At 53.2% G+C, this 12,934-nt stretch overlaps 1 protein-coding gene across 1 annotated transcript in view; it reads left to right on the forward strand.

Annotated features, from left to right (window-relative positions):
* The first annotated feature begins 494 nt into the window (after nucleotides 1–494).
* Nucleotides 495–12,934, forward strand: part of LOC137362474 (neurofilament heavy polypeptide-like) — a 93,976-nt gene continuing 81,536 nt past the window's right edge. The window contains exons 1-4 of the mRNA XM_068026850.1: nucleotides 495–506; nucleotides 576–697; nucleotides 6,831–6,894; nucleotides 7,247–7,343. Coding sequence (XP_067882951.1) covers nucleotides 495–506; nucleotides 576–697; nucleotides 6,831–6,894; nucleotides 7,247–7,343 — 295 coding nt within the window. The remainder of the gene's footprint in view (nucleotides 507–575; nucleotides 698–6,830; nucleotides 6,895–7,246; nucleotides 7,344–12,934) is intronic.

A 12,934-nucleotide genomic window follows, 5' to 3' on the forward strand; every position in this document is an offset into this window, starting at 1 on the left:
GGAAGGAAGTGACCGAGGAGGGGAGAGAGAGAGAGAGAGAGCGCTGCACAGAGAGAGGGAGTGGGAGGGAGGGAGGGAGGGAAGGAGTGACCGAGGGAGGGAGAGAGAGAGAGAGAGAGAGAGCTGCACAGAGAGAGGGAGAGAGAGAGAGAGCTGCACAGAGAGAGGGAGTGGGAGGGAAGGAGTGACCGAGGGAGGGAGAGAGAGAGAGAGAGAGAGAGAGCTGCACAGAGAGAGGGAGTGGGAGGGAGGGAGGGAGGGAAGGAGTGACCGAGGGAGGGAGAGAGAGAGAGAGAGAGAGAGAGCTGCACAGAGAGAGGGAGAGAGAGAGAGAGAGAGCTGCACAGAGAGAGGGTGGGAGGGAGGGAGGGAGGGAAGGAGTGACTGAGGGAGGGAGAGAGAGAGAGAGAGAGCGCTGCACAGAGAGAGGGAGTGGGAGGGAGGGAGGGAAGGACTGACCGTCCGCCCCACTCTGGGTTGCCCTGGGTACTGAAATGGGAACAACTGTAGATCAGAGTTTGTCCTGAGCTTTCACTCTCGCACTCTAACTGACACGGCCTCCCTCTCTTTCCCAGATCATTGGAGTCAGTTTCTTTCTGAAGCGAGGTGGACAGAGGCGCAGTGTTCGGCCTGGTCCCGATAACGAATGGGCAGAAAATGCAGAGCAGGAGGTCTTTGCTGCAACCTTTCCAAACCAGTATGTATCTGCGATCCGGGGGGATAGCGGGGGGATGGGGGGGTGGGGGGGGGGGATGGGGTTGTACCGAGATTAGGAGAGCTGTCCCACCCAACACAGTCATACTCACCCAATTATACCTTACAGACAATATCCCAGACACTGCCATCATCATCCCTGGGTATTTCCTGTCCCACCAGCAGGACAGACCCACCAGAGGTGGTGGCACAGTGGTATACAGTAGGGAGGGAGTTGCCCTGGGAGTCCTCAACATCGACTCATATAAATTAGGAGCGGGAGTTGGCCAATTGGCCCCTCGAGCCTATTACATCTCGCCAACCGGAAAATGACCCATTTGGTGCCTAATGTCCATTTCCTGTTCGCTAACCAATCTTCTATCCATGACAATATGTTACCCCCTACACCATGAGCTTTTATTTTCTGCAATAACCTTTGATAGGGCACCTTCTGGAAATCTAAGTACAATACATCCACCGGTTCCCCTTTATCCACAGCACATGTAACTCCCTCAAAGAACTCCAATAAATTGGTTGAACATGATTTCCCTTTCACAAAACCATGTCGACTCTGCCTGATTACCTTCAATTTTTCGAAATGCCCTGCTAGAACATCTTTAATAATAGCATTTAACATTTTCCCCGAGACAGATGTTCAGCTAACTGGCCTGTAGTTTCCTGCTTTCTGTCTCCCTCCCTTTTTGAATAAAGGAGTTACATTCGCTATTTTCCAGTCTAACGGAACCTTCCCCGAATCTAGGGAATTTTGGAAAATTAAAACTCACGCATCAACTATCTCACTAGCCACTTCTTTTAACACCCTAGGATGAAGTCCATCAGGACCCGGGGACTTGTCAGCCCGCAGCTCCAACGATTTGTTCAGTACCACTTCCCTGGTGATTGTAATTTTCTTGAGTTCCTCCCTCCCTTCCATTTCCTGATTTACAGCTAATTCTGGGATGTTACTTGTATCCTCAATAGTGAAGACCAGTGCAAAATATCTGTTCAATTCATCTGCTATCTCCTTTTTACCCATTATTAATTCCCCAGACTCACTTTCTATAGGACCAACACTCACTTTGTTATCTCTTTTCATTTTTAAATATCTATAGAAACTCTTGATGTTTCTAGCTGGCTTTCTCTCGTACTCTAATTTGACCTTCTTTATCAATCTTTTAGTCAATCTTTGCTGTTTTTTATATTCTCTCCAAACATCTGACCTACCTCCCATCTTTACACAATTATAGTCTTTTTCTTTAAGTTTGATACTGTCTTTAACTTTTATTTGTCCACGGATGGTGGGTCCCCCACTTGGAATTTTTCTTTCTTGTTAAAATGTATCTACTCTGTGCATTCTGAAATATCCCCTTCAATGTCTGCCACTGCATCCCTATTGATCTATCCCTGAACCTGATTTGCCAGTTCACTTCAGCGAGCTCTGCTTTCATGCCCCTCATAATTGCCCTTATTTAAATTTAAAATACTAGTCTTGGACCCACTCTTCGCTCCCTCAAACTGAGGGTAAAAAATTCAATCATATTATGATCACTGCTGCCTAGGGGCACCTTCACTATGAGGTCATTAATTAATCCTGTCTCGTTGCACATTGCCAGGTCTAGTATAGCCTGATCTCTGGTTGGCTCCAGAACGTATTGTTCTAATGGACTATCCTGAAAACATCGAGGCTACCTCTAACCATCTGATTTTTCCAGTCTATATGTAGATTAAAATCCCCCATGATTATTGCCACACTTTCTGACAAGCTTCCATTATTTCTTCCTTTCTACCCCGTCCTACCATGTGGTTAATGTTAGGTGACCTGTACACCACTCCCGCAAGTGTCGAATTGCCTTTACGATTTCTTATCCCTACCCAAACTGCTTCTACAACCCGGTCTCCTGAACTTAGCACATCCCTCTCTATTGTGCTAATGCCATCATTAATTAACAGAGCTACCCCTCCACCTTTTCCGAGCTTCCTGTCCTTCCTAAATGCCACGTACCCGTCAATATTCAGCTCCCAATCTATATCATCCTGAAGCCATATCTCTGTAAAATCATATCAGATTCATTTATTTCTGTATGCACTCTCAGTTCATCTGTTTTGTTTCGAAAGCTTCGTGCATTCAGATACCGAGCCTTTAGTTTTGTCCTTTTATTATTTTTGTAACCTCTGGACCCCATGAAGTCTCATGGCATCAGGTCAAACATGGATAAGGAAACCTCCTGCTGATGACCACCTACCGCCCTCCCTCAGCTGATGACTCAGTACTCCTCCATGTTGAACAGTACTTGGAGGAAGCACTGAGGGTGGCAAGGGCACAGAATGTACTCTGGGTGGGGGACTTCAATGTCCATCACCAAGAGTGGCTCGGTAGCACCACTACTGACCGAGCTGGCCGAGTCCGAAAGGACATAGCTGCTAGACTGGGTCTGCGATAGGTGGTGAGGGAACCAACAAGGGGGGAAAACATACCTGACCTTGTCCTCACCAATCTGCCTGCCGCAGATGCATCTGTCCATGACAGTATTGGTAGGAGTGACCACCGCATGGACACGAAGTCCCGCCTTCACAATGAGGATACTCTCCATCGTGTTGTGTGGCACTATCACCGTGCTAAATGGGGGATAGATTTGGAACGGATCTAGCAATGCAAAACTGGGCATCCATGAGGCGCTGTGGGCCATCAGCAGCAGCAGAATTGTACTCAACCACAATCTGTAACCTCATGGCCCGGCATATCCCCCACTCTACCATTACCATCAAGCCAGGAGACCAACCCTGGTTCCAAGAAGAGTGCAGGAGGGCATGCCAGGAGCAGCACCAGGCATACCTCAAAATGAGGTGTCAACCTGGTGAAGCTACAACACAGGACTATCTGCATGCCAAACTGAGTAAGCAGCATGCGATAGACAGAGCTAAGTGATCCCATAACCTACGGATCAGATCTAAGCTCTGCAGTCCTGCCACATCCAGTCGTGAATGGTGGTGGACAATTAAACAACTAACTGGAGGAGGTGGATCCACAAATATCTCCATCCTCAATGATGGGGGAGCCCAGCACATCAGTGCGAAAGAGAAGGCTGAAGCATTTGCAACAATCTTCAGCCAGATGTGTCAAGTTGATGATCCATCTCTGCCTCCTCCTGAAGTCCCCAGCATCACAGATGCCAGACTTCAGCCAATTCGATTCACTCCGCGTGATATCAAGAAACGACCGAAGGCACTGGATACAGCAAAGACTATGAGCCCTGACAATATCCCGGCAATAGTACTGAAGACCTGTGCTCCAGAACTTGCCGTGCTCTTAGCCAAGCTGTTCCAGTACAGCTACAACACTGACATCTACCCAGCAATGTGGAAAATTGCCCAGGTATGTCCTGTACACAAAAAGCAGGACAAGTCCAACCTGGCCAATTACCGCCCCATCAGTCTACTCTCAATCATCAGTAAAGTGATGGAAGGTGTCATCAACAGTGCCATCCAGCGGCACTTGCTTTGCAATAACCTGCTCAGTGATGCTCAGTTTGGGATCCGCCAGGGCCACTCAGCTCCTGACCTCATTACAGCCTTGGTTCAAACATGGACAAAAGAGCTGAACTCCAGAGGTGAGGTGAGATAGATGTGAATATAGGAGGTATGATCAGTAAGTTCGCAGATGACACGAAAATTGGTGGTGTCGTAAACAGTGAGGAGGAAATCCTTAGATCACAGGACGATATAGATGGGTTGGTAAGATGGGCGGAGCAGTGGGAAATGGAATTTAATCCTGAGAAGTGTGAGGTGATGCATTTTGGGAGGACTAACAAGGCAAGGGAATATACAATGGATGGTAGGACCCTAGGAAGTACAGAGAGTCAGAGGGACCTTGGTGTACTTGTCCATAGATCACTGAAGGCAGCAGCACAGGTAGATTAGGTGGTTAGGAAGGCATATGGGATACTTGCCTTTATTAGCCGAGGCATAGAATATAAGAGCAGGGAGGTTATGATGGAGCTGTATAGCCACATAGTTAGGCCACAGCTGGAGTACTGTGTACAGTTCTGGTCACCACACTATAGGAAGGATGTGATTGCACTGGAGAGGGTGCAGAGGAGATTCACCAGAATGTTGCCTGGGCTGGAGCATTTCAGCTATGAAGAGCGAATGAAAAGGCTAGGGTTGTTTTCCTTAGAGCAGAGAAGGCTGAGGGGGGACATGATTGAGGTATACAAAATTATGAGGGGCATTGATAGGTTAGATAGGAAGAAACTTTTTCCCTCAGCGGAGGTGTCAATAATCAGGGGGCATAGATTTAAGGTAAGGGGCAGGAGGTTTAGAGGGGATTTGAGGAAATGTTTTTTCACCCAGAGGGTGGTTGGAATCTGGAACACGCTGCCTGAAGGGGTGGTCGAGGCAGGAACCCTCACAACATTTAAGAAGTATTTAGATGAGCACTTGAAACACCATAGCATACAAGTCTACGGGCCAAGTGCAGGAAAATGGGATTAGAATAATTGGGTGCTGTATGGCTGACACAGACACGATGGGCCGAAGGGCCTGTTTCTGTGCTGTGTAATTCAATGACTCTATGAGAGTGACTGCCCTTGATATCAAGGCAGCATCTGACCGAGTATGGCATCAAGGAGCCCGAGTAATACTGGAGTCAATGGGAATCAGGGGGAAAACCCTCCACTGATGGGAGTCGGACCGAGCACAAAGGAAGATGGTTGTGGTCGTTGGAGGTCAATCATCTCAGTCCCAGGACATCACTGCAGGAGTTCCTCAGGGTAGTGTCCGAGGCCCAACCATCTTCAGCTGCTTCATCAATGACCTTCCTTCCAACATAAGGTCAGAAGTGGGGATGTTCCCTGATGATCGCACAATGTTCAGCTCCATTCGTGACTCCTCAGATACTGAAGCAGTCCGTGTAGAAATGCAGCAAGACCTGGACAATATCCAGGCTTGGGCTGATAAACAAGAGCAGGTCAGAGGCTGGGAATTCTGCAGTGAGTAACTCACCTCCTGACTCCCCAAAGCCTGTCCACCATCTACAAGGCACAAGTCAGGAGTGTGATGGAATACTCTCCACTTGCCTGGATGGGTGCAGCTCCAACAACACTCAGGAAGCTCGACACCATCCAGGACAAAGCAGCCCACTTGATTGACACCCCATCCACAAACATTCACTCCCTCCACCACCGACACACTGTGACAGCAGTGTGTACCATCTACAAGATGCACTGCAGCAACGCGCCAAGTCTCCTTCGACAGCGCCGCCCAAACCCGCGGCCTCTACCAACTAGAAGGACAAGGGAAGGCAGACGCGGGGAAACACCACCACCTGCAAGTTCCCCTCCAAGTCACACACCATCCTGACTTGGAACTATATCACCGTCCCTTCACTGTCGCTGGGTCAAAATCCGGGAACTCCCTTCCTCACCGCACTGTGGGTCTACCTACCCCACACGGACTGCAGCGGTTCAAGAAGGCAGCTCACCACCAACTTCTCAAGGGCAATTAGGGATGGGGACAGTGAAGAGGGAGCTTTACTCTGTATCTAACCCCCGTACTGTACCTGTCCTGGGAGTGTTTGATGGGGGACAGTGTAGAGGGAGCTTTACTCTGTATCTAACCCCCGTACTGTACCTGTCCTGGGGAGTGTTTGATGGGGACAGTGTAGATGGAGCTTTACTCTGTATCTAACCCCCGTACTGTACCTGTCCTGGGAGTGTTTGATGGGGGACAGTGTAGAGGGAGCTTTACTCTGTATCTAACCCCCGTACTGTACCTGTCCTGGGGAGTGTTTGATGGGGACAGTGTAGAGGGAGCTTTACTCTGTATCTAACCCCCGTACTGTACCTGTCCTGGGAGTGTTTGATGGGGACAGTGTAGAGGGAGCTTTACTCTGTATCTAACCCCCGTACTGTACCTGTCCTGGGAGTGTTTGATGGGGGACAGTGTAGAGGGAGCTTTACTCTGTATCTAACCCCATACTGTACCTGTCCTGGGAGTGTTTGATGGGGGACAGTGTAGAGGGAGCTTTACTCTGTATCTAACCCCCGTACTGTACCTGTCCTGGGAGTGTTTGATGGGAACGTGACAGTACGAGCTGATTGTTTTTTCTGTGTTTAAACAATGTGTTTTGAATCTTTTAGGGAAATTCGACATGTGGAAACTCCTGAATCCAGTTTACTGTTTAATGAAATGGTCACTCTCCAGGTAAGGACTGACCCATTCACACGCTGGGAAATCTTGGCTAATCTGTTCAGAGACAGTCGGAGTCATTACCCCCCTCTCTCTCTCTCCCTCTCCCTCTCTGTCTCCCTCTCTCTCTCTCCCTCTCCCTCCCTCTCCCTCCCTCCCTCCCTCCCTCTCTCTCCCTCCCTCCCTCTCCCTCCCTCCCTCCCTCTCTCTCTCTCTCTCTCTCTCCGTCTCTCCGTCTCTCTCCCTCCCTCCCTCCTTCCCTCTCTCTCCCTCTCTCTCTCTCCCTCTCCCTCCCTCTCTCTCTCTCCCTCCCTCCCTCCTTCTCTCTCAGTATTAATTCATGTCTCTCCTCCTTCACACACTCTAGTCCTCAATGGGTGAAGTGACAGTTTTGGAGAGAAAGTCGAGAAGTTTTAACCTGTTATCGAGATTCAAGTCCCCCGGCAGAAAGAAACGGAACAAAGGTAAAAGTTGGGGCTTGCGAGGGCTCCCCAGGTATTGGTCATCACGGAGGGAGGGAGGGAGAGAAGGAGAGAGGGAGAGAAGGAGAGAGGGAACTGCACTCTTCACCTTCCACAAACGGCTGCAGCTTCTTCAAGCACTTCCCTGAGAGGCAACAGCAGCTCTCCCAGGATTGTGTGGGTGACCGTGGGGGGAACCGTACCCCGCGGAGAGTCAGCGCCCGTGGGGGAGATCCGTACCCCGGGGAGAGTCAGCGCCCGTGGGGGAGATCCGTACCCCAGGGAGAGTCAGCGCCCGTGGGGGAGATCCGTACCCCAGGGAGAGTCAGCGCCCGTGGGGGAGATCCGTACCCCAGGGAGAGTCAGCGCCCGTGGGGGGACCCGTACCCCAGGGAGAGTCAGCGCCCGTGGGGGAGATCCGTACCCCAGGGAGAGTCAGCGCCCGTGGGGGAGATCCGTACCCCGGGGAGAGTCGGTGCCCCTGGGGGGACCCGTACCCCAGGGAGAGTCAGCGCCCGTGGGGGAGATCCGTACCCCAGGGAGAGTCAGCGCCCGTGGGGGAGATCCGTACCCCGGGGAGAGTCGGTGCCCCTGGGGGGACCCGTACCCCAGGGAGAGTCAGCGCCCGTGGGGGAGATCCGTACCCCGGGTAGAGTCGGTGCCCGTGGGGGGACCCGTACCCCGGGGAGAGTCGGTGCCCCGTGGGGGAACCCGTACCCCAGGGAGAGTCAGCGCCCGTGGGGGAGATCCGTACCCCAGGGAGAGTCGGTGCCCCTGGGGGGACCCGTACCCCAGGGAGAGTCGGTGCCCGTGGGGGAACCCGTACCCCAGGGAGAGTCAGCGCCCGTGGGGGAGATCCGTACCCCAGGGAGAGTCGGTGCCCCTGGGGGGACCCGTACCCCGGGGAGAGTCGGTGCCCCGTGGGGGAGATCCGTACCCCGGGGAGAGTCAGCGCCCGTGGGGGGACCCGTACCCCGGGGAGAGTCAGCGCCCGTGGGGGGACCCGTACCCCGGGGAGAGTCAGCGCCCGTGGGGGGACCCGTACCCCGGGGAGAGTCGGTGCCCCGTGGGGGAACCCGTACCCCAGGGAGAGTCAGCGCCCGTGGGGGAGATCCGTACCCCAGGGAGAGTCGGTGCCCCTGGGGGGACCCGTACCCCAGGGAGAGTCGGTGCCCGTGGGGGAGATCCGTACCCCGGGGAGAGTCGGTGCCCCGTGGGGGAGATCCGTACCCCGGGGAGAGTCAGCGCCCCTGGGGGGACCCGTACCCCGGGGAGAGTCGGTGCCCCGTGGGGGGGACCCGTACCCCGGGGAGAGTCGGTGCCCCGTGGGGGGGACCCGTACCCCGGGGAGAGTCAGCGCACGTGGGGGGACCCGTACCCCAGGGAGAGTCGGTGCCCCGTGGGGGGGACCCGTACCCCAGGGAGAGTCGGCGCACGTGGGGGGACCCGTACCCCAGGGAGAGTCGGTGCCCCGTGGGGGGGACCCGTACCCCGGGGAGAGTCGGTGCCCCGTGGGGGGGACCCGTACCCCGGGGAGAGTCGGTGCCCGTGGGGGAGATCCGTACCCCGGGGAGAGTCGGTGCCCCGTGGGGGGGACCCGTACCCCGGGGAGAGTCGGTGCCCGTGGGGGAGATCCGTACCCCGGGGAGAGTCAGCGCCCGTGGGGGAGATCCGTACCCCAGGGAGAGTCAGCGCCCGTGGGGGAGATCCGTACCCCGGGGAGAGTCAGCGCCCGTGGGGGGACCCGTACCCCAGGGAGAGTCGGTGCCCCGTGGGGGGGACCCGTACCCCGGGGAGAGTCGGTGCCCGTGGGGGAGATCCGTACCCCGGGGAGAGTCAGCGCCCGTGGGGGAGATCCGTACCCCAGGGAGAGTCAGCGCCCGTGGGGGAGATCCGTACCCCGGGGAGAGTCAGCGCCCCTGGGGGAGATCCGTACCCCAGGGAGAGTCAGCGCCCGTGGGGGAGATCCGTACCCCGGGGAGAGTCAGCGCCCGTGGGGGAGATCCGTACCCCGGGGAGAGTCGGTGCCCCGTGGGGGAGATCCGTACCCCGGGGAGAGTCGGTGCCCCTGGGGGGACCCGTACCCCAGGGAGAGTCAGCGCCCGTGGGGGAGATCCGTACCCCGGGTAGAGTCGGTGCCCGTGGGGGAGATCCGTACCCCGGGGAGAGTCAGCGCCCGTGGGGGAGATCCGTACCCCAGGGAGAGTCAGCGCCCGTGGGGGAGATCCGTACCCCGGGGAGAGTCAGCGCCCGTGGGGGAGATCCGTACCCCGGGGAGAGTCAGCGCCCGTGGGGGAGATCCGTACCCCGGGGAGAGTCAGCGCCCGTGGGGGAGATCCGTACCCCGGGGAGAGTCGGTGCCCCGTGGGGGGGACCCGTACCCTGGGGAGAGTCGGTGCCCCTGGGGGGACCCGTACCCCGGGGAGAGTCGGTGCCCCTGGGGGGACCCGTACCCCGGGGAGAGTCGGTGCCCCGTGGGGGGGACCCGTACCCCGGGGAGAGTCGTGGATAGCATGTTTAGCGATGTGGTCACCCCACAGCTTAAGAGTATTGAGGGTGACAGAGGGAATGGGCGCCCGCCAGACAGTCAAGAAGAAGGAGGCAGACAGCGTCGGGACTTCCCCCGAATGCATCTCGCTCTCCAACAGGTATTCAGTTCTGAATACTGAGCACCTGGGGGAACGCAGTCAGAGCCAAGGCCCTGGACCACGGGTGGTTCAGCCGCACAGTGGCTTACGAGGAAGACCGGAAGAGCGATGGTGGACAGGCGATTCGATAATCAGGGGAGCAGACGGGTTTTTTCCGCGGCCGCTGGTGTAAATCCAGGATGGTGTGTTGCCTCCCTGGTGCTGGGGTCGTGGATGTCACCGAAACGGCTGCAGAGCACCCTGAGAGGGCGGGACAGGGTGAAAAGGCAGCAGTCCTGGTCCGCATCGGCGGGAAGAGGGAATGTGGTCCTGCAGCCAGAGTTTAGAGAGCCAGGTAAGAAATTAGCAAGCAGGACCTCAAAAGTAGTCATCTCCGGGTTACTCCCATTGCCACGCACAAGGGAGTACAGAAGTAGTAGGAATGTGCAGATGAATTGGTGGGCTGGAAAGACGGTGCAGGAGGGAGGTCTTCAGATTCCTGGGGCACTGGGACCAGTTGCGGAGAAGGTGGCACTCGAACGGAGCTGGGACCAGTTTCCTTGTGGGCTTGAGCTATTGCCAGGGTTTAAACTAACTCGGCAGGGGGTGTGGGAAGCAGGAGATAATGCAAGAGAGGTACACAGAGAATTGGAAGACACAGGTAGCACTCGAGTAGGAAATAGCGAATAGATGGGGGCAGAGTGAGGGAGAAAGTATTACAGTCTGACTCAGAGTGAATGTGCATGTATCTAAGTGTAGAGAGTGTGGTTACGAAGACTGGTGAGGTACAGGCGCAGATTGACATGTGGAAATATGATGTTGTGGCTATAACAGAGACCTGGCTCAAAGAGGGGCAGGACTGGGTGTTAAATAATCCTGGATGTAAGGTGTTCAGGAAAGATAAGGAAGGGAATAAAGAGGGAGGGGTGGCAGTATGGATTAAGGAGACATTGCAGTGCAGGAGAGAAAGGGTGTCCCAGAGGGGTCGGGGACAGAATCAATTTGGTCGGAGCTAAAAAGCGAATAAGGTGTGGTTACATTGCTTGGTGTTGTGTACAGACCACCAGCCAGTGAGAAGGACACGGGGGGACAGATTTACAGAGAAATTACAGAGAGGTGCAAAAATGATAGGGTTGTTCTAATGGGGGACTTGAATTATCCAAACATAGATTGCGATAATAGTCGTGTAAAGGGCAGTGAGGGGCAAGAGGTCCCAGAGTGAGTTCAGGAAAATTTTCGACAACAGTATGTTGCTCGTCCAATGACTAGACCTGGTTCTTGGGAATGAGGTGGGCCAAGTGGATCAAGTATCAGTCGGAGATCATTTAGGGCACAGTGATCATTGCATCATCAGGTTTAGGCTGATTCTGGAAAAGGACAAAGAACAATTCAGAGTGAGAATAATTAACTGTGGGAAGATCAACTTCAATGGGGTAAGAATGGTGGGGTAAGAATGGAACTGGGGTGAATAAATTGGAGTCAAAAGTTGGCAGGAAAACCGGTAGATGACCAATGGGCTACCTTCAAAGAAGAGATAGTTTGGGCACAGTCGAGTTGTGTTCCCTCGAAGGGGAAAAGGAAGGCAGATAAATTCCAGAGCTCCCTGGATGACAAAAGAGGTAGAGATTAAGATAAAGAAGAAAAATTGTGCTCATGGCAGATGCCAGGTAAAAAATACTATTGAGAAACAGGCTAAATATAGGTCGAGAGGGGAAGTGAAAAAGGAAAAGAGAAGCAAAGAGAGAGCATGAGAAGAGACTGGCAGCTAGCAGTAAAGGGAATCCCAAAGTTTTCTATAGACATATAAATAGTAAAAGGGTGGTAAAAGCCGGGGTGGGGCCGATTAGAGACCAGAACGGGGATTTATACATGGAGGCATGTATAAATTAAAGAGGATAAAGCTCCAGGGCCAGATGAGATGCATCTAAGGATATTGAGGGAAGTGAGGTTGGAAATTACAGAGACACAGGCCATCATTTTTCAGTCTACCTTAGAGTAGGGGGTGAAGCCAGAGGACTGGAGAATTGCAAATATCACACACTTGTTGAAAAAAGGATGTTATGATAAGCCCAACAAGGACAGGCCAGTCAGTTTAACTTTGGTGGTGGGGAAACTACTAGAAAAAATATTCAGAGTCAAAATGAATAGTCACATGGACAAGTGTGAGTTAATTAAGGAAAACCAGCATGGATTTCTTGAGGGAAAATCATGTTAACTTACCTACTTGAGTTTTTTGAGGAGGTAACAGAGAGGGTTGTTGAGGGCAATGCTGTTGATGTGGGGAACATGGACTTGCAAAAGGTGTTTGATAGAGTGCCACACAACAGACTTGTGAACAAACTTGTAGCTCATGGACTAAGAGGGACGGTATCAATGTGGATACGGAATTGGCAGTGACAGGAAACAGAGAGTAGTGGTTAATGATGTTCTTCGGGCAGGAGGAAGGTTTGTAGTGGAGTTCCCCAGGGATCAGTGTTGGGACCCTTGCTTTTCCCCATATATATTAATGACCTCGACCTTGGTGTAGAGGGCACAATTTCACACTTTACAGATGATACGAAACTTGGAAGCATTGTGAACTGTGAGGAGGATAGTGTAGAACTCCAAAAGGACAAAGGCAAGTTGGGCAGACAGGTGGCAGATGAAGTTCAATGCAGAGAAATGTGAAGTGATTCATTTTAGTAGGAAGGATCTGGAGAGAAAATATAGAATAAAGGTTACAATTCTAAAGGGGGTTCAGGAGCAGAGGGACCTGGGTGTATATGTGCATGAGTCATTGAAGGTGACAGGACAGGTTGAGTGTGTGGTTAATAAAGCATACAGTGTCCTGGGCTTTATTAATAGGGGCATAGAATACAAGAGCAAGGAGGTTATGTGGAATTTGTATAAGACACTAGTTCAGCCTCAGCTGGAGAATTACATCCAGTTCTGGGCACCGTACTTGAGGAAAGACGTGAGGGTATTGGA

Source organism: Heterodontus francisci, unplaced genomic scaffold (assembly GCF_036365525.1).
Source record: "Heterodontus francisci isolate sHetFra1 unplaced genomic scaffold, sHetFra1.hap1 HAP1_SCAFFOLD_1061, whole genome shotgun sequence".
NCBI lineage: Eukaryota > Metazoa > Chordata > Chondrichthyes > Heterodontiformes > Heterodontidae > Heterodontus > Heterodontus francisci.